The sequence below is a fragment of the Aquarana catesbeiana genome, linkage group LG04, assembly GCF_042186555.1.
Source record: "Aquarana catesbeiana isolate 2022-GZ linkage group LG04, ASM4218655v1, whole genome shotgun sequence".
NCBI classification, from domain to species: domain Eukaryota; kingdom Metazoa; phylum Chordata; class Amphibia; order Anura; family Ranidae; genus Aquarana; species Aquarana catesbeiana.
This window is the reverse complement of record NC_133327.1, coordinates 591,277,633-591,299,937: the sequence shown is the minus strand read 5'-3', so window position 1 is coordinate 591,299,937 and position 22,305 is coordinate 591,277,633. Positions and strand designations below refer to the sequence as shown.

At 43.6% G+C, this 22,305-nt stretch overlaps 2 protein-coding genes across 2 annotated transcripts in view; one reads left to right on the top strand and one right to left on the bottom strand.

The window, feature by feature from the left end:
* The first annotated feature begins 2,315 nt into the window (after positions 1–2,315).
* Positions 2,316–12,706, top strand: RBBP9 (RB binding protein 9, serine hydrolase). Its single transcript, XM_073628171.1, has 5 exons — positions 2,316–2,492; positions 2,568–2,610; positions 5,869–5,974; positions 7,254–7,339; positions 12,421–12,706. The coding sequence occupies exons 1-5, from the start codon at positions 2,376–2,378 to the stop codon at positions 12,645–12,647; spliced, it is 579 nt and encodes a 192-aa protein (XP_073484272.1). The 5' UTR covers positions 2,316–2,375; the 3' UTR covers positions 12,648–12,706.
* A 2,002-nt stretch (positions 12,707–14,708) lies between these two features.
* Positions 14,709–22,305, bottom strand: part of POLR3F (RNA polymerase III subunit F) — a 30,404-nt gene continuing 22,807 nt past the window's right edge. Inside the window, exons 8-9 of the mRNA XM_073628170.1 lie at positions 19,562–19,753; positions 14,709–15,105 (exon numbers count right to left, since the gene is read on the bottom strand). Coding sequence (XP_073484271.1) covers positions 15,028–15,105; positions 19,562–19,753 — 270 coding nt within the window. The 3' untranslated portion in view covers positions 14,709–15,027. The remainder of the gene's footprint in view (positions 15,106–19,561; positions 19,754–22,305) is intronic.

Genomic DNA, 22,305 nt, shown 5'->3' with positions numbered 1-22,305 from the left:
TTTTTTTTTAATAGTAATGGCGGTGATCAGCGATTTTTAGTGGGACTGCGACATTGTGCAGGACAAATCGGACACCTAACTGACACTTTTTTGGGAACCAGTGACATTATTTCAGTGATCAGTGCTAAAAATATACACTGTTACTGTACTAATGACGCTGGCATGGAAGGGGTTAACACCGGGGGCGATCCAAGGGTTAAGTGTGTCCCTAGGGGAAGCTATCTTACTGTGTGGGATGGACTGACTGGATGAACACAAAGATCCGTGTTCCTGTTTAGCAGGAACACAAGATCTCTATGTTCATACCTGACAGGACAGAGATCTGCCTTGTTTACATCAGCAGACCGCCATCCTGTCTCCCTGGGGAGCGATCGTCCGCTGGACCAGCTGATTGGCTCCTCCTCTGGCCAATCAGCACGGCAATAGAGCCGACCTGCCACAGTATATGTACTGCGACCGGTCGGCAAGTGGTTTAAAGAGATATATATATATATATATATATATATATATATATATATTTTTAGAACCATACTTACCTAGGTGGATGCAGCATTGGTCCAATGCTGCTTCTGTTCCCTGATGCCTCTAACACTGAGAACTGAGCGATCAAACACCACCAATCGATTCTCACAGCTCCCTGAGCAGTCAGCTGCTGTCAGTCAGCAGCACTTTACTCTGCTCCCCCTGCGCACACTGAAGCAGTGGGCTGTGAAGGGGACAGGAGCGTCCAGCTCATGCTCTCAGCAGCTCGCTGAGAGGCTGTGCTGGGTGCCGGCACAGACATGTGGGTGGATCACGACTCAATTGTCACGATTTTGCCCGAGCCTGAACCGGCTCTGTGATGTCAGCCGACAGTAGGCTTCAGCCCGCTGTCTGCTGAATAAGGATGAGCTCCGGCGTGTTCGCACACCCCACGTGCAGGGCCCGCCAGGAAGTTGGCACGCTGCTGCGCCAATCACAGGCAGGGAGACATTGTCCCAATGCACGGCTGCAGAGATGGGGAAATGTCTCACTGCCTGTGATTAGCGCAGGGCAGTGCCGACTTCCTGGCGGGCTCTGCACGCGGGGTGTGCGAACACGCCGGAGCTCATCCTTACTGCTGAACACACCTCACAAGAATTCAGAACGAACTGCACTCCTGTGATCCACAGAAGTGCAGCCAAACAAGCTTTGGCTGTATTTCTCCTTTATGTCAGCAGCTACAAAAAAAAATGTAGCTGCTGACTTTTAATAAACAGACACTCACCTGTCAAGGGATCCAGCGCTGTCCTCGCCCGGGCCAGTTCTTCGCCATTCTTCAGTTTCCCAACGCCTGCATGTTAACTCCTACTGCGCATGCTCAAGCCATGCTACACTTTGTGAATGACCCCGCAGCCTCCTGGGACCTGTGATGTGTCCCAGAAGGTGTCGGGCAGGGGTGAGGGGGAGAACTTCTGCTTGAAACACCTAGGTGACGTGGGAGCGGGTACCTTTCAAAACCAGGTACCCACTCTCCAAAAAAAAATTTCATATATGGCAGAGGAAGAGCAGAACTTCCCCTTTTTGGCTTTAATGAGAGTTCCTGAAACAGGCATGGCTACGCATGATTTTCATCTATTCCTGTACTTCAAGTCACATAAAAAAATGCATTAAACATTCGCCTGTATATACTAAGTGAAGCATGACAGGGGACCGATTCCCTAGCAATCATGGGTAGGAGCTCCAAAAAACAATTTTTGCACTTGCAGATTTCTTTCATCTTTGAGATTGAAAATCCCCTATGTAGCCCTAGGCTTAGTACATTGATCCAACCATGTGCTCATGCAAAAGCCTACTTTCAGGCGCTTCCCTTCATTTCAATGGAGAGGAGCGTTTTTGAGGCTCTGTTTTTAGCTCTCCAAATATGCTCCAAAGTAAGGATGAGCTCCGGCGTGTTCGCATGGCGCACGTGCCGAGCCCGCCAGGAAGTCGGCACGGCGCAGCGCTAATCACAGGCAGGGAGACATTTCCCGATCTCTGCAGCCGCACATCGGGAAATGTCTCACTGCTTGTGATTAGCGCTGCGCCGTGCCGACTTCCTGGCGGGCTCGGCACGTGCGCCATGCGAACACGCCGGAGCTCATCCCTACTCCAAAGATGCTGCTTGCAGGAGTTTTTTCACCTCCCCCGCCAGCGCACCGCCCCAGTGTGAAAGCGTCCATTGATTTTAATAGGAAGCAGTTTTCGTGAGCTTTTCAGGTGCTATTTTTTAACGCAAAAGCGCTTGAAAAACTCCTCAGTGTGAAAGAAGTCTAAACATTCAGTTGAATATCTGCAGGAAAAAACTACATTTCCCATGATGCATCTCTTTTAAGCCATGCATTTCCTGAACACAAGCTGTAGTGTGTAATGTGACAATGTCTGAAGACCTGTCTGTGGATTGTCCGGTAAAAGCGGTGATAGTCCCAGGAAACGGGGGAGGGGATGTAACATCCTGCATCTGGTATGGATGGACAAAAAAGAGATTACAAAAGGTAAAATGAATTATACAGTGAGAGGTGTGAGCTAAAACACAGGGCAGGCTCATTTGTCATTCCTGTATCTTGCAGATTCCAAATTTCAAGTGCTTGCTTCAAAACATGCCTGATCCATGTAAGTATATTATTTTATTTCATTTGCAAAGCAAATTTTATCACATGGTGCTGTTTTTAAGAAATACAAAAGATTGTAAATATATAGTTTTTACTGTATAGTGAACAGAGATGAGTTACCAGATCCAAGAGGTCTACATATGTAATCTTCTGTGTGTCTGAGGAGCCCCAATCCTGGGTGCACAGTACACTATATTACCAAAACTATTGGGACGCCTGTCTTTACACGCACATAAACTTTAATGGCATCCCAGCCTAGAGCCTCATACACATGGTACGATTGTTGGCCAACCGAGCGTCTGATTTGTCAAAAGGGCGTGTGCCAGGATCTTGTCTCGCATACTAACGGTACACAATTGTTGTGCCACAAACAAACGTAGTGACGTACTGCAAGGTATTTTAGCTCTTGAGCACCACCCTTTGGGCCCCTTCTGCTAATTTCGTGTTTGGTGAGCATTGATTCCGACCATGCGTGTTTGTACTTGCAATGCATGAATCTATCCATTGGGCATGGAGGGGGTGGCTGGAGAGAGGGGGCGGCACACGTGCGCCCTTATGGACGCACCACCACTGTATTATATACATGTGTATACCTGCCCAAGCGTATGACTTTCTTTACTTCGCTGCTATGGGCTCTAGCCCCAGATCTTTTGTAGACCTAGCAACACCCCTGGCTTGTACTGCACAACTTTCTGAAATGGGAAAGAGTGACACCCTTTAGTGCTAAGGGTGTAGATAAAGGACACTCCACCTGCTGTGCCTCTAGTTACATGACCCATGAAGGATTGAGAGGCAAAAAATGATTGGGTAAATCCAAAAATGATTTTTTTTTCTTCACTATGTATTCTTTATACTGGCTTTTTAAAAATAATGTAATCATAAAAAAAAAAAAGTATGTTTGCAAAGGTATATGGTGCACACGGTGGATTTATATAATTAGTGGTGACTGAGGAATATATTAAAGTTTTTGTGCCTGGAGTTCAGCTTTAAAGTGGTTGTAAACCCTTTACAACCACTTTATACTACAGGCAAGCCTATAATTAGGCTTACCTGTAGCTACACTGGATATCTCCTAAACCTGAACGGTTTAGGAGATATCCCTGTATGTGCATGTGACGACGTCATCGGCACATGCGCACTTAAGCAAACTGAAGCAATGGCACGTATGTGCCGTTGCTCCAGTTGTACTGTGACGTCATCTCGGCTCTGGCCAATCACAGCGCCGGAGCCACGATACCCAGAAGTAACCCCCCCGGAGAGATGTCGGCCGAGGACCGCTGCGGGGGCTTCGATCTCAGGTAAGTAATTCATAATGAGCTAGTATGCTATGCATACTAGCTCATTATGCCTTTGTCTTGCTGAGTGCCCCCCACTTGTGCATGCTCGCTCCCAAGCTGGCTCTCTGTGTCCATAAGACACACAGTGGGGTTGATTTACTAAAACTGGCGAGTGCAAAATCTGGTGCAGATCTGCATAGAAACCAATCAGCTTCCAGTTTTTTTTGTCAAAGCTTAATTGAACAAGCTAAAGTTAGCCAATGATTGGTTACCATGCACAGCTGCACCAGATTTTGCACTCTCCAGTTTCAGTAAATCAACCTCAGAGAACGCGACTCAGCCCTGCCCCCTCCTTGCTTGTTGTGATTGACAGCAGCAGGAGCCAATACGCCTACTGCTGCATCTCTGCCAATGAGGAGAAAGAGACCTGGAGGGAGGCGCTGCTCTTGTGCACAGCACTGGTTCGAGATCGGGCTCATGTGAGTATAAGGGAAGCTGAGGGGGGAGCTGCACACTGAAGGGTTTTTACCTTCATGCAAAAAAAAAAAAAAAAAAACTTCAGTGAAATTGTGTCTTAAAGTAGAACTATAGGCAAAACTTTTTTTAAAATTTTGGATAGAGTAGGGGAAGGTTATAACCCCCGTCAGAGTTTTCTTTTCGCCATCTGTGTCCCATTCGGAAGATTTCTTTCAGTTTCTGACCCATAGCCAAACAGGAAGTGAGCAGAAATCCTTGAAAAGTAAAGGAATTCCTTGGGGACTCCCAGGTCATCAGAACCAGTGTCCCCATAGGAAGAAGGAAAGGGAACTTCCAGATGTGAGACCCCCCTCCCCAGCACTGCCACTGACCCCCCCCTCCCCAGCACTGCCACTAACCCCCCCCCTTCCCCAGCACTGCCACTGACGCCCCCCTTCCCCAGCACTGCCACTGACGCCCCCCTTCCCCAGCACTGCCACTGACGCCCCCCTTCCCCAGCACTGCCACTGACGCCCCCCTTCCCCAGCACTGCCACTGACGCCCCCCTTCCCCAGCACTGCCACTGACACCCCCCTTCCCCAGAACTGCCACTGACACCCCCCTTCCCCAGAACTGCCACTGACGCCCCCCCTCCCCAGCACTGCCACTGATTCCCTCCCTTCCCCCCAGCACTGCCACTGAATTCTATCCCACCAGCACTGCCAATGACCCCCCCTCCCAGCACTGCCACTGATTCCCTCCCTTCCCACCAGCACTGCCAATGACCCCCCCTCCCCCTCCAAGCACTGCCACTGACCCCCTTCCCAGCACTGCCACCAATCCCATCCCTCCCCAGCATTGCCACTGATTCCCTCCCTTCCCCCCAGCACTGCCACTGAATCCTACCCCACCAGCACTGCCATTGACTGATCCCACCAGCATTGCCACTGATACCACTGTCCGTATAGTATCCTTGCCTGTCCGTATACTACCCTAGCCCGCCCCTTGGAATTGAACATATTGGTATGTCATAACTTTGCATATAGACAAGGGGCTGTTGGATGTAAATCTAACCTGATAAACTTAATTTATAAACTAACCTTCTCCTACCCCTCTTCTTTCCTTATGTAGTTTTTTTTTTTTTTTAAACTGTTTACATGCAGGCTTTATGTCTTTGTTTCTCTTGCCAGACCTATCTACAGTAACATTATTTAAAACCATTAGACTTCATGCACACTGTTCATTTAGCCCATGTGCATCAAATCCCAACGTTTTTGTGTGGCCGGGAGACAAAGATGCAATGACCAACCCCACTGCAGGGCAACCTGTCAAAATCAATGACAGGCTGCATAGGCAACCGCTGGAAATGCCTGTTTTTTCTGATTAAACTGAAGGAGTACATACATGTATTTTTACACTTCTTTTATATATATATATATATATATATATATAAGAAAAGTGTGATACCGTTTCCTGGTCCCTGTTAATTTTAGCTTGATGTGTATATATTTTTTTTCTCAACCCAGTTACAGCACGAGAATCAATATGGCTTCCATTCATGGAATCAGAACTACAGTGTGATAAAAGTACAATAATTATTGGACACAGCTCTGGAGCAGCTGCAGCCATGAGGTATGGAGAATTGTATACATGCATTTTTGTGTATTGTGGCACTTTTCATTAGCCAGCCCATTCAAGATGAATAGGATGTCAACATACTTTAATGCACAAAAAAGTGGCCTGCATGATTATTTCCTCATTGAGCACTAAAACTTAAGTCAGCCATAGATAGATCGGAATTCTTTCTAAATCATCCGAATTTCAATAAATCTATGGGCAGGCTGGTTGTCGATCCATCGATCGACTTTAGTACAACCAGCCTGTCTGGGGTTTTTTTTTGCCCAATCACTGCCGACGACTAAAGCCGCCGGCAGTCTTCATTGTATTCTGCCAGTGGGGAAGGCTCCCTGTCAATTTAATTAGCTTCATTAGTTCTGTCCAGTGAGCAGGGAGCTGATGCAGTAAAGTAGCAGGTTTATCTTCCTTGATAGCAGCGGTGTGCATTTCAAATGAATAACTGGCTATCAAATTGTATGGTAGGTAGAATACATTCAGCATATTTGTATTTGAACCGAGCATTTAGCTGTTTTTCTCTCCCGTTCCATTTTAAGGCTCTAGAATGAGTAGGTACTTGCACCCCTAGTACTTGAGCAGATGAGAGGATCTCCTGGTGCCAACATTGCAGAATACATGTGGTAGTATGCTGCCATGGATTAAAGCCAGAAAAGGAAAATTACATGAAGTTTTTGATGCAATTTTCCGTTTTCTTGGCACCAACATGGCAGCATACTACCACATGTATGTTGCCATGGATTGGCACCAGTAAAAGAAAAGTATTTAAAGGGGTGTTCCGGCCGCAATATTTTTTTTTTTTTACAGTCAGCAGCTACAAACACTGTAGCTGCTGACTTTTTAAAAGGACACTTACCTGTCCAGCGAGCCTGCGATGTCAGCCACCTGAGGCCAATCCGTCCATTGGATCAGCCGCCGGTGCCTCCATCTTAACGAAGGGAAACAGGCAGTGGAGCCTTGAGGCTTCACTGCCCGTTTCCTACTGCGCATGCGCGAGTCACACGGCGCTTTGTGAATGGCCCCGTGGTTTTCTGGGACACACACAGTTCCCAAAAGGCAACGGGGCCGCTCGCCAAAGAGGAGGAAGCGCCGCGGAATAGGAAGAGGCAGATTAGGAAGACTGCCTAGCAACAAGGGTTTCAGGTAAGTTAATGTTTTTTTTTTCAAATGTTTTTTTTTTAAAATATTTTTGATACAATTTTTTATTTTAGGGTGGCCCTCCACTTTTAATACAATTTTCTGTTACAGTATATGGATTATCATTGTGAATTTTCAACAGGTTTGCTGAAAAACACCCGGTTTATGCAATCATTCTTGTGTCGGCTTACACCTCTGATTTGGGAGATAATAATGAACGTGAGAGTGGTAAGTTTTTATTATGCTGGGTACACATTAAAGATATCTACTATTTTTCTAATAAGAATAAGTTACAAAGTTGGAGATTGCAGTTCCTGTCCTGTAGAATGCAGTATTTCCTGTTATCCTTGGCTCTAATGCTGCACAGTTATTTTTTTTTTAAAGTAATTTACAGTAGAACCTACTTCCCAGTAAAGAATATTTGTAGAGCACTGTATTTGAAACAAAATTCCATTATTATTATTTTTTTATTATCTGTGTATAAACACTCTGTGGACATTTCCACACCTATGTGATGATTGAATGTCAAAATTTTGCTGTGGTGAACACCGCAGAACATGCCAGTGCTGGCACTGCTGCTTGTAGTACATCATGGGAGCAGACAGGAAAGGATGACAACAAAGTAGCTGAATTCAGTAAAGGCTGCAACTGTACATTGGTGACAGGATCACTCACTATGATTTAGCCTAAAAACAAAGGTTTGGGACTTTAACTGCAGCCTGTGCTAACACAGGCCCCCATCCCTAATTCAATACTATAACAAAGGGGTTTGGGACTTTAAATGAGGCAGATGATCAATAGTCAGATACAGAGTTGATTTATTCAAATTGTAAACATGTCACATTACAAAAAAATGTAAAAAAGTATTAAAAGACAATTTCATATAATATACACAAACATCAGTACTTTACATATGCATACATGCATTAACATTAGAGCAGTCCATCTCAATGACCCATCCTTGTTTTGGTAAATGAAGCACCAATCAATATGTTTGTATCTTGTCCAACATTAGTGGCGTATAATACTTACTGTATTTATTGGTGTATAACACTCACTTTTTCACCATGAAAATCGGGTGCAAATAGCGTGTGCGTGTTATACGCCAATACTTCAATTTTAGCTGCCTCGGAGGGGACAGGGAGGAGTGGGACGAGCGCCATCAGGTTACATACAGTGAGAATCTTCTGTTTACTTGGCGGCCTCTGTAATAAGAAGTCCCTTCTCCTGGGCCCCCATTGGACCACTGTTCTGTCTATCATAGGAGATTCTCACTGTATGTAATCTGTCGGCGCTTGTCCCGCCCCCCTCCCTGTATCCTCTAGGCTGCAGACGGGCATCGATCAGTCTGCACTGATGGCATTGGCGAGACTGCTGCATTGAAGGTAATGGTGAGGCTGATGCATTGATGGCAATGGTGAGGCTGCTGCATTGATAGCAATGGTGAGGCTGCAACATTGATGGCAGTGGTGAGGCTGATGCATTGATGGCAGTGGTGAGGCTGATGCATTGATGGCAGTGGTGAGGCTGATGCATTGATGGCAATGGTGAGGCTGCATTGAAGGCAATGGTGAGGCTGCATTGATGGCACTTGTGAGGCAGCAGGTGCGCATTGATCAGGCTGCATTGATGGCAATGGTGAGGCTGCAGATGGGCACTGACCCTTATTTTGCTTCAAAGTTCCTTATTTAAAATTTAAGTTTTTTTCCTGAAACTTCCCTCTTAAAATGAATGTGCGTGTTATACGCCTGTGCGTGTTATACGCCGATAAATACGGTATATAAGTAGCGTATCATACTTAGGTGATTAGTGATTTTAGAATATGTTGGCATCCCATGTAGCTTGACGCGTTTCGTGGTTAAAACCACTCATCAGGAGCAGATGCCTTTATATGTCTAAAAAGAATGCAATAGTAGATCAGGTATATGGCAAAAGAGCAACATCACGGAAAATTATTTTTCGACAGGAGGGAGATTTAAAGTCCCAAACCCCTTTGTTATTGTAATGATTTAGCCTAGGTTCACGTTTGTGTGGTGCTGGACATCACATGTGATTTGGATAGGAGTTCACACCCATGCGATCCGATTCTTGCAATCGCACTGTTTTGCAACCCATTTTGGTCTGTCATTAATTTAACATTGACACCGGTGGCAGATCGCATGCTATTTCAATGCGTTTCCTGCAACGCATATATGTGAACGAAAGCTTAAAGCTGATCTTCAGGTTTGCTTTCACTTTTCGATTGGGCCAAGTTGACCTAACAAATTACTTTCTTTACTAATTTAAAAGCGTGTAATGAATATCACCCAAAGCTAACAAATTGGCCTATTGGGGTGCTAGCTTTGGGTGATATTCATTACATGCTCTGTATGTTATATATTAACTTTTTTTTATTTTTTGTACATCAATAAAGTTGGCTTTTTTTGCCTTTTATATATATATCTACTCTCTATACTCCTTTCCTGCCCTATAAAGCCCAAAGGGGCGTCCCCTCCATGCTCTTTGTTGCATACACTCTCTGAATATCTTCTAGGATGATGGCAGGTCTGCACACCATTTAATTCTCATACACTTCTTCTATATACTTATGCTAGCAGCACAAGGATTAAAAATAATCAATGTTGATTGGGAGAGTGAGGTTCCACTTTAAGTAACTTCCTGTCCTGGGGTGATGACACCCATTCACATCACTAGGAGCAGTGCTGCCACCCTAGGCTGCCCTCCTAATTTATTTAGACTACAAACAGCTCCTCCTCATTATGTAAGCCGAGAAGATTTCTGCCAAGTGGTCTGCTCTTTATTGGAAATGGATTTATTATTCTTGCTTTTATATCCCCTCACGTTAATTTTTGGCTTAATACTTAAAATAAGTGGTACATGCATGTGCTTTAAAAACACATTTATGCTACTTTGCAAATAAATAATTATATATACTTTATGGAGAGAATAATGGTGTAGTTTTGTGTGTCTTTATTAATTCAGATTGATTGAGACCACAAGACAAACACGTTGGCATTTAGTCATAGGATAAGGATTCTGGGGGCAGTGCTTTTTTTGGCCAAAATAAATATTTAACACTTTTTATTACCTTTTAGGCCCAGTTCACACTGCAGCATGGAGCGGCTCACAGCAGGGGTCTGGTGTGTCCCCGTTCACCATGTCAGGGCAGAATTGAGTCTGAATTTTTGGCTGAATTCAGACCTGAAACGGACCAGAAGACGCACAGGACTCCTGTGCAATTTGCACCGGAGATGTGCGAACTGGCTCCAGAGAGCCAAGCACAATCTCCTGACATGCGAATTGGATGCGGTAAAAAATCCACATCCAATTCGCAATAGTGTGAATCCAGCCTTAATGTTTTTGAGTAGCAGGTTTAAATAGTAGTGCAATGATACCATCATTTATAGGATGAACAAATGGGGGGGGAGAATCAAAATTACCACCAAAAATGTAATAAATGCTTCTTTGTTTAAAGTTTCTTTCACAAAATTTTATGGAGGTTATTAAGTGAATGGGTACAATTGGAGTGTAAATAAAGATTACAATAAAGCAAAAAGTAACAGTAAACATGAAGCCATAATTTCGCAACTGTGCTTGCACGTACAAAAAGTATAATGCTGGCTGGCAAACTGGTCTTGAATATCAAAAAAAGTCCAAGGGGGGAAAAGAGGTAGAGGCGAGCCTGGTACAAATTCAAGGGATTGGAAGAAGAACTCAACGCTGCCTGTTCGAGTAGGATAAATAAAGTGGTTGTAAACCTCAGACATGAAATATGAACAAAGCATATCCCTCTATAGTGTGTACTTGTCTTAATTTAAGAGCACCAAGTGTGATTTCTGTCTGCTGCTTCATTCCTCTATCAGCATGAATCACTTCTGACAAGTTTTCCTGACACCAAGAGAAAAAAGGTGACATTGAAGGGGCCTCCAGCAGATTGACATCCACAGCTCTGTTCTTGTCTGTGTGGGGTGTTCCTTCCCTCCAATCAGCTCACTGAGCTCTGCAAAATGTAGCTTCAGCTCTCCACCCCCTTTTTTTTCCTGAACTCTCAGACAGGCTTTAAAATGCAGCACTTTGAACAGGTGTAGCGAAGAGAAGATTGAAGATAAACAGGTACAAATTATGGAGGATTTGTTTCATTTCTGCATATCACCTGAGGCCAGTCACTTCACCGGGTATTTGAAGGGGTTTACAACCACTTTAAAACAAAAAATGTTAGCAGATGGCCGATATGGAGGTTAAATGGCACAGGGAGAAGTTTAGAATGCTTAGACCAGAGGTCCAGTAGTGCTAAGTCAAAAAAAAAAAAATAGAAGACTAGAATGAGAGGAGGCCTGTAATTCATCAGGTTGTGGAGCAATACATGATGTTTAAATAAGACAATAGCAGAAGATCGACTACCGTACCCTGGAGCACTGCTAATGGTATTAATTGTGCAGTTATGAAATATTTGGATAGATTAGGAACACTAATGCCCTGTACACACGGTCGGACATTGATTGGACATTCCGACAACAAAATCCATGGATTTTTTTTCCCGACGGATGTCGGCTCAAACTTGTCTTGCATACACACGGTCACACAAAGTTGTCGTAAAATCCGATCGTTCTGAACGTGGCGACGTAAAACACGTACGTCGGGTCTATAAACGGCGGAGGCCGATGGCTTTCGTTTCTTAATTTATTCTGAGCATGCGTGGCACTTTGTGCGTCATGCACACGATTGGAATTTCCGACAATGGATTTTGTTGTCGGAAAACTTTATAGCAAGCTCTCAAACTTTGTGTGTCAAATTCCGATGGAAAATGTGTGATGGAGCCCACACACGGTCGGAATTTCCAACAACAAGTTCCTATCACACATTTTCCGTCGGAAAATCTGACTGTGTGTACGGGGCATTAGGCCTTCTAGCAGTTTATGGCAATACAATAAATGAGCCTCTAGGCTTGGTCTATTACCCCAGATACATTTTAGTATGTTCCATTGTTCAAGTCTGGGAATGTAAGTCAAGATTGGGAGGGCCCCGAAAAAGTAGAGCACTTGGGAAAAGTAAGACATCTTGATGGAACATATCCTACCAAACCAGGAAAGAGGATATGAGTGCCAACGCCAACAGGTGTGAAAGGTCTTTAAATAAAAGTGGATAATATGGATCAAATCAAGGAGACGTGGATGCCAATGTAAGGAGGGGTTGAGGGCCAAGCAAAGTGATCATTTTCTCTAATACTGCAGTGCAACGTGATGATCGAGGCCATAGACCTTTTTAACTCGGCTTTTTTTTTTTTGTCTTTTAACCCTTCAAACATCTAGGATACTTTAGTCGTCCCTGGCAGTGGGAGAAGATAAAAGCCAATTGTCGCCATATAATTCAGTTTGGTTCCACAGATGATCCATTCCTGCCATGGAGTGAGCAGCAACAAGTGGCTGATAACCTAGATGCAGAGCTGCACAAATACGATGACCGTGGCCATTTCCAGAACACAGAATTCCATGATCTGCTGAATACAGTGAAGAAACTGATCCCAAATTCTACATAAACACTGTTTCCTTTTGCCGTTCTTATTTATAATAAAAAAAACATTTCAGTTTGGTTGAAGTGGAGCTTGAAGGAGAAGTTTTTTATTTTAATGGTGTAATCCGCTTTATAAAATGTGTGGAAACATTGCTCGTGTTATACTTCTAGTGGAGAAGGGTCTGGCCCATCCGCTGCATACTGCGATTCCTCTCAGTACTGGCAAGAAAATAATCCTGAAAACTTTCTATACCATGACTGTGTGATGTCATAGACCCTTCTCCTCCCCAGCCCTGCACACAGATCTGTTGTGGTTAAGCTCACAAGAGACAGAGGCTGACTAAAAGAGGATGTCCTCTCCGTTCAGTCTAATGCCCCGTACACAAGATCATACTTTCCGACAACAAAACCGTGGATTTTTGTTCGAAGGGTGTTGGCCCCAACTTGCCTTGCATACACACGATCACACAAATGTTGGCCAACAATTACGAACGTAGTGACGCAAAAGACGTATGTGATATCTCCTTTACGAACACTAGTTTTACAAGACCAAGCGCTTCCGGCTCGTCCTTGATTCCGAGCATGCGTGGACTTTTGTGCACACATGATCAGAAAGTCCAACAAACATTTGTTGGTGGAGAATTTGAGAACCTGCTAGCCAACATTTGTTGGCAAAATCCGACAACAAATGTCCAATGGAGCATACACACGGTCGGACTTACCGCCAACAAGCTCACATCCAACATTTCCTGTTGGAAAGTCCGATTGTGTGTACGCGGCATAAGGCTAGCCATACACATCCCAAATTTCAGCCGGAAACAGCTGTGGGTGGTCCTGACCAGTGGCGTCGCTAGGGGGTGGCTTTTGGGGCCATAGCCCCGAATCTGGGTCCCATAGCCCCGAGTCTCTGCAGGGGTCCCCCAAGGGGAGGGGAGGCTCTCTGGGGACCCTGATGTAAGTGGGGGCTCTCTGGGGACCCTGATGCAAGGGGGAGGCTCTCTGGGGACCCTAATGTAAGGGGGGCTCTCTGTGGACCCTGATGTAAGGGGGGCTCTCTGGGGACCCTGATGTAAATGGGGGGGCTCCCTGGGGATATATATACACACACACACATATATTACTGTATATACATGTGTATGCCTGCCCAAGCGTATGACTTTCTTTACTTCGCTGCTATGGGCTCTAGCCCCAGATCGTTTGTAGACCTAGCAACGCCCCTGGTCCTGACAAACAAAAGTCCATTTAAAAATTGACTGAACCAGGTGGAAAATGATCAGCAAAAGAATGACTGCATCCTATCAAAACACTATTTGGGTATGCGGGCTGCCGTGGCTGCCTGAATCTCATTAGTTGCACGGAAGATTAATCTAATCATGCTGTTGAGCCTAGTATACACTATCAGTTTTTTTTTTCCCAGTGACCTGAACGGAAAAACAAAACAAAAATAAAACCTTAGAGCTTGGGAGATGATCCTGTACTAACAATCCAATGCTAGTACAGCAATCTCCCTGCTGAGCTATTGTGTTCTGCCCCCCCAGAACAAAAAGATCAGCACTTTCAGCCATTGGCTGAGAGCACTGATTGGCAGACTTTTTTTGGTCATGCTCCTTCGACAGAAGCCAGATGTACAGCCGGCTTCTCTACTCATTAGATAGTTCAATAGAAACTGTCCATCACTGCCAAAGATAAAAATGTCATATGGGTACAGTGTTGTATGACCGCACAGCTCTCATTCAAAGTGTGAGAGTGCTGAAAGCTGAAAATGGGCCTGGGCAGGAAGGGGGTGAAAGCGTCTGGTATTTAAGTAGTTAACATGAGGCTGGATGGGACACTTGTGCCGTCTGCAGCTAAACGCTGTAGCCCCATACACTGGAGTTAGTGCCCAGTGTGCATGGGGCCCAACTGCAAAATTATGCAATTAAAGAAAAACAAAAAAAACATAACACTACTTGACAAAATATGCATTTATCTCGGATAACATACTCAAATATTTACTTCTATCTACATATGCAATTTCAATTTTGTACTGCTTTCCAAGCACTTTTTAAAAAAAAAAAAAAAAAAAAAAAAAAACCACATGCAAATGTTTATACCTTACTATTATTTATTTAGCATCTCACTAAAAATGGTAAGTACTTTTTCATAGTATTCACGGTTCCTTCCGAGATGTTTATTACCACATTTACAACTTAATAGCGGAATATTGCGTTATATAAAACTACATCGCTCTTTGGTTTGGTCATTATTTTAACTGAAGTAATATCAAAAGTGGAATCTGAATAATAATAAAAATTGTAAACATCTAAAATAAATAATTTAGTACAGTTTGTACAGTTGGATACACCAAAGTGTGTCACACGTATAGGGAGAGATCTTGCCCTGTGTTACTTTGCAATAGGCCTCCATCAGAACTCCAGCCACTCAGACATATATATACAGTTAGATGGAGAAATATCGCCACCTTCTTGGCAGTCATCAAAAACCTGTCCAGGAAAACAAAAAGAAAATGAAAGTTAAGCGAAGGTACAAACAATTGATGAATATCAATAATCATACTGAAGTGGGCTTTACAGTAAGCAGCAGCGTTAAAGCTCATTTCCAGCTTGTAGTGCATTTTAACCACTTGCTGCCCATGCCAATTTCCACATATGTTATCAACATTTTTTGCTAGAAAATTACTCAGAACCCCAAACATATATTTTCTGAAAGCAGATGCCCTGGAAAATAAAATGGTGGCTGTTGCAATTTGCGCAGCGATTTATCAAATGCAAATTTTCATGAAAAATGCACTTTACTGGCTCTAAAAAAACACATCAGGATTGGGGCTACATATACAGTGGATATAAAAAGTCTACACACCCCTGTTAAAATATCAGGTTTCTGTGATGTAAAACAATGAGACAAAGATAAATCATTTCAGAACTTTTTCCACCTTTAATGTGACCTATAAAGTGTACAACCCAGTTGAACAACAAACTGAAATCTTTTAGGTGGAGGGAAGTAAAACTAAAAAACTAAAATATGGTTACATAAGTGTGCACACCCTTAAACTAATACTTTGTTGAAGCACCTTTTGATTTTATTACAACACTCAGCCTTGTGTAGACTCAGTATGAGTATCAGCATGGCACATCTTAACTTGGCAATACTTGCCCATTCCAAATCTGTCAGATTGCAAAGGGCATCTCCTGTGCACAGCCCTCTTCAGATCACCCCACAGATTTTCAATCAGATTCAGGTCTGAGCTCTGGCTGGGCCATTCCAAAACTTTAATCTTCTGGTGCTCTTTTGGTGATGTACGGTGGTGTTTTTGCACCAAACATATCTTTTGGAATTAAGGCCAAAAAGTTCAACCTTGGTTTCATCAGGCCATAACATATTTTCCCACATGCTTTTTGCTAGACTTCAGATGTGTTTTTGCAAAATTTAGCTGGGCTTGGATATTTTTCTTCATAAGAAAAGGCTTCCGTCTTGCCACTCCACCCCATAGCCCAGACATATGAAGAATACCGGAGATTGTTGTCACATGTACCACACAGCCAGTACTTGTCAGATATTCCTGCAGCTGTTTTAATGTTGCTGTAGGCCTCCTGGCAGCCTCCCTGACCAGTTTTCTCTTCTTTTCATCAATTTTGGAGGGACGTCCAGTTCTTGGTAATGTCACTGTTGTGCCATATTTTCTCCACTTGATGATGACTGTCTTTACTGTGTTCCATGGTATATCTAATGCCTTGGAAAATCTTTTATATCCTTCTCCTGACTGATACCTTTTAACAATGAGATCCCCCTGATGCTTTAGAAGCTCTCTGCGGACCATGGCTTTTACTGTAGGATGCGACTAAAAATGTCATGAAAGACCTACTAGAACAGCTGAACTTTATTTGGGGTTAATCAGAGGCACTTTAAATTATGGAAGGTATGTACAGACTCCTATTTAACATGAGTTTAAATGCGATTGCTTAATTCTGAACACAGCTACAGTGCGGCAAAAAAGTATTTAGTCAGCCACCAATTGTGCAAGTTCTCCCACTTAAAAAGATGAGAGAGGTCTGTAATTGTCATCATAGGTATACCTCAACTATGAGAGACAAAATGTGGAAACAAATCCAGACAATCACATTGTCTGATTTTTGAAAGAATTTATGTGCAAATTATGGTGGAAAATAAGTATTTGGTCACCTACAAACAAGATATCTGTCTCTCACAGACCTGTATCTTCTCCTTTAAGAGGCTCCTCTGTCCTCCACTCATTACCTGTATTAATGGCACCTGTTTGAACTTGTTATCAGTATAAAAGACACCTGTGCACAACCTCAAACAGTCAGACTCCAAACTCCACTATGGTGAAGACCAAAGAGCTGTCGAAGGACACCAGAAACAAAATTGTAGACCTGCACCAGGCTGGGAAGATCGAGTCTGCAATAGGCAAGCAGCTTGGTGTGAAGAAATCAACTGTGGGAGCAATAATTAGAAAATAGAAGACATACAAGACCACTGATAATCTCCCTCGATCTGGGGCTCCACGCAAGATCTCACCCTGTGGGGTCAAAATGATCACAAGGACGGTGAGCAAAAATCTCAGAACCACACGGGGGGGCCTAGTGAATGACCTACAGAGAGCTGGGACAAAAGTAACAAAGGCTACCATCAGTAACACACAATGCCGCCAGGGACTCAGATCCTGCAGTGCCAGACGTGTCCCCCTGCTTAAGCCAGTACATGTCTGGGCCCGTCTGAGGTTTGCTAGAGAGCATTTAGATGATCCAGAAGAGGATTGGGAGAATGTCATATGGTCAGATGAAACCAAAGTAGAACTGTTTGGTAGAAACACAACTCGTCGTGTTTGGAGGAGAGAGAATGCTGAGTTGCAACCAAAGAACACCATACCTACTGTGAAGCGTGGGGGTGGCAACATCATGCTTTGGGGCCGTTTCTCTGCAAAGGGAACAGGACGACTGATCCGTGTACATGAAAGAATGATTGAGGCCGTGTATCGTGAGATTTTGAGTGCAAACCTCCTCCCATCAGCAAGGGCATTGAAGATGAAAGGTGGCTGGGTCTTTCAGCATGACAATGATCCCAAACACACCGCCCGGGCAACGAAGGAGTGGCTTCGTAAGAAGCATTTCAAGGTCCTGGAGTGGCCTAGCCAGTCTCCAGATCTCAACCCCATAGAAAACCTTTGGAGGGAGTTGAAAGTCTGTGTTGCCCAGCGACAGCCCCAGAACATCACTGCTCTAGAGGAGATCTGCATGGAGGTATGGGCCAACATACCAGCAACAGTGTGCGACAACCTTGTGAAGACTTACAGAAAATGGTTGACCTCTGTCATTGCCAACAAAGGATATATAACAAAGTATTGAAATGAACTTTTGATATGGACCAAATACTTATTTTCCACCATACTTTGCAAATAAATTCTTTCAAAAATCAGACAATGTGATTGTCTGGATCTGTTTCCACATTTTGTCGCTCATAGTTGAGGTATACCTATGATGACAATTACAGGCCTCTCTCATCTTTTTAAGTGGGAGAACTTGCACAATTGGTGGCTGACTAAATACTTTTTTGCCCCACTGTACATCCCCAGTTATAACAGGGTGTGCACACTTATGCAACCACATTATTTTAGTTTATTTCTACTTCCCTATCCTAAAATATTTCAGTTTGTTTTTCAATTAAGTTTTGTTTTTCAATTAAGTTGTACAGTGTATAGGTCACATTAAAAAGGTCGAAAAAGTTCTTAAAATATTTATCTTTGTCTCAATTTTTTACATCACAGAAACCTGACATTTTAACAGGGGTGTGTAGACTTTTTTGTGTAGACTTTTTATATCCACTGTATATGTACACTGGATGGGAAGTGTTTCAACAGTTAGTTTAGACCAAGCTGCTCCAAACTATTTACGGTACTTCACTGAGATGCAGCAGATTCTCAGCCCACTCCCGAAAAAAAATAAAGTCAGGCTGAGCGGCACTGCTCAGCCTTTCGCAGGGAGCTTTGTATTTATTTATTTCAGGTACTTATATAGCGTACGCAGCGCTTTACATTGTATATTCACATCAGTCCCTGCCCTCAGGAAACTTACAACCTAAGGTCCCTAACACACATTCATACATACTAGGGCCAATTTAGACAGGATCAGATTTACCTACCAGCATGTCTTTAGAGTGTGGGAGGAAACCGGAGTACCCGGAGGAAACCCACGCAGGCACAGGGAGATCATGCAAACTCCAGGCAGATGGTGTCGTGGTCAGGATTCGAACCAGCGACCCTTTTTGCTGCTAGGTGAAAGTGCTAACCACTGTGCTGACCGTCACTAAATGAATACAAAGCGTCCTCTGATTAGCCAAGGTAGAGAGGTGGGCAAAGAATGTGACAATCTCCCCCTCACCCAATCAGGAGAAGTTTTGTTTTAATTTATGGAATACAAGGCCCCCTTGTTGCAGGAGTGGGACAGGAATTTCCGATTCCACTGATGGAACCCAGCGCTGTATACTGTATGTAGCTGAGGCTGCACACAGTTTATACAACACTGGGAGCTGCTGCATTTCTTAGTAAAGTAAATAGTTCCTTTGGACTAGCTTGGTCCAAACTAACTATTCAAACTAAAAAGTGGGGGATCAGCTTTGTATGCATGTGTGTCCAGCCAGCAACTTATTTTTTGTTAGTTTTTAATATAGTGGTTAAGGGTTAGAACCCTTTAAAGGTTTTACTGCTATCTGTGCCTCCGTTAGGCTTCACTCCACTTCCTGTTCGGCTGACAACTGTTTCAGTGGACAGAAAATGAAAGAAAATCTAAATGAAAATCTAAATGTTTATGGCTTTTTACTAAAACTGTAAGTGGGACATACCGCAAGCTCATACAGACATGAGCAAGTACTCAAAAAGGTGAAAAGTAAAAACTGAGATTTCACAGGTCACATAGACCATCTTACCGGGCACAGGCCACAAGGTGTACGCACTAAACCTGCTGGCTGTATGATTGGGTTCACTCCTCTGTAAAGTTTCAATTGTCCATCCACACTGCCCACTGTCCCTTCTTTAGCTGCAATTATGGTCATTTCTACCTTCCCGTCATAAATCAGGGTGTTTAGAATAGTTTCTATGTCTTCCATTGATAATTCAACCTTTAAGAAAAAGAAATTCATAAAGAGGAATTAAATATTTTAGGTCTAAAATCACAGATGCACTTTATTGTGTTTGCTTAAGGCTAGGTTCACACTGCTGTGATCTGATTGTTATCCGATTTTCAGTGCGATTGTGTAGTGCAACTTATTATGTTTGCATATTCTATGGGGCCAACAACACACTAGAATTGCACCAAAGTAGTACAGGAACCTTTTTATAAATCAAGCCATGTTGAGTTGCATTGATGTGAATGGGCATCACTGAAAATGTGATTTCCATTGTCATGCGATTCTAGTCGCATCTTAAATCGCACTAGTGTGAACAAAGCCTAAAGAGATCCCAACCTGAAATATAGCATGTAGTAAAGCATGAACATACAGGTTTTTACACAATACTATCCTCGAAAGGATGTGATTCCAGCCTAAGACCACACTGTTGCAGCTATTCTGACAGGCAACACTGTCGGGTAATCTTGGAGCCTGCCACTACTTCCTTCCCCACCATGCTTTCTGACAGATAAATCACTATAATGAACCCCCTCACTTGCCAACAGAATTGTGCAGGAGGAAGGATGGGCGGGTAGGCTTAGTCACCATTAGGAAGTGCCAAGGCTTTGCCTATCAGAAAGGCCAGGGATTGCAGGTATGTGCACATGCCTCCAAGTTTCCATACTCTACACCTGGAATGCTTTTTTTTTTTCCTTCTAATTTTTATGATGCACCATGTTGAAAAGTATGGGTCATTTCCTTTCTTTGCACAAAATGAATGAGTTGTCTTATCACAATGCATGTTATTTATTGCATCAGAATGCCGAAGTGTGTATGCACCCTAAAAACTAATTTCACTTTGCAGATGGATGTAGGAAAAACTCTCCGTAAAGTGGAAGTAAACCCTCCTATCATTTAAAGCCAAGGAAGCTGCCATCTTGGCCTCTGTTTATCTTCAACTGCAATGATGCTGCACATGTGATCAGTTAAGACAGCAGCCATTGGATGGTCTGACAGTTTGGTTGAGAACACAAACAATGTAACAGTTACATTCCCAGCCCGTGCCGGGAATGTAACTTTTTTTAAACTTAAATCAATGGGTTTACTTCTGCTTTAACACTGTTTAACTGTTCTTAATTATTGCTCTGCTTAAAAAAAAAAAAAAAAAAAGTGTTGAAGTACAAAATTGATGTGTACAGTTTAATAGCCAGAAACATGTATGTTAAAGTGGAGTTAAACTAGTTTTTAGGTTTATTAAAAGTCAGCAGCTACAAAAAAAGTGTAGCTGGTGACTTTTAATAAAAGCATACTCACCTGTCCCACAGTCCAGAAATTCAGCTGCCCAAACCCTCGATTCTCTCCCACGGTTCTTTCCAGCGCTGGCATCCCAAGTGTGGGCACCTGGCTGTGACAGCTTGCGGCTTCACAGCCGAGTGTGCACAGCGCATGCGTGAGTTGCACTGGGCCTCCCCAATGGCCGGGCAATCTTCTGGGACCTGTCCCAGAAGATTGCAGGGAGAGAGGGGGAAGAGGAGAACTTCCACTCGAGTTGCCTAGGTGGCTCGTGCGGAAGTGGGAGCTAAATACCTGTTAAAACCCACTCCCCCCCAAAAAAATGATATGCGGCATAGAAGGGGGCGAGGAGTCCTTTCTAGAGGCATCCAGCTCCCACTTCCTCCCAGGCCTCCGCAGCGCCGGAAGAAAGTTCAACTCTTCCCCCCTCCCTCCCTGTAATCTTCTGGGACACGTCACAGGTCCCAGAAGATTGCCCGGCCATTCACAGTGCGGCTCGCGCAGTGCGTGCCCGGCTGTGAAGTCACAGCCGGGTGCCCACAGTAAGAATGCCGGTGCCGTGGAAAGGAGGGGGAGAAGAGCGGGGCTTCGTATACCCACATCGCTGGACTGTGGGACAGGCGAGTGTCTGTTTAATAAAAGTCAGCAACTACACTTTTTGTAGCCGCTGACTCATTGGGAGGCCCACAGAAGTCAGTGGCAGGTAATGTGTTTTTGATGCACTGACAACAAGTAATAAAAAGCCTTGGCAAGTCAATGGTTGTTAACTTTATCCATTCCAAATAAGGATTTAAAAAACATTGTTAATGCGTGTCAAAACCTCTGCCTACCACTAAAAACAACAACAAAATAAAAACGCACCTCTACACACATGCACAGATCTAAATAGGCCCAAAATCCTTTGATACTTTGAAATGAATCTAACCAGGTATAATGCAGCAGCTGATAACCCCTTTCTGGTACATATACAGTTGTGCTCAAAGGTTTGCATACCCTGGTAGCAATCTTTCTTGGTCTACCTGACCTTGGCTTGGTATCAAAAGAGCCCCTAATTTTCCACTAATAAGTGATTAAACAGTACTGACTGGCATAGTCAAGGCTTTGGATATCTTTTTATATCCTTTTCCATCTTTGTAAAGTTTCATGATCTTGTTAGGCAGGTCTTTTGACTGTTCTTTTCTACCTCCTCATGGCTCAGTGTCTAGCCTGCTTAGTGCATCCATGTGAGAGCCAACAAACTCATTGACTATTTATACACAGACACCAATTGT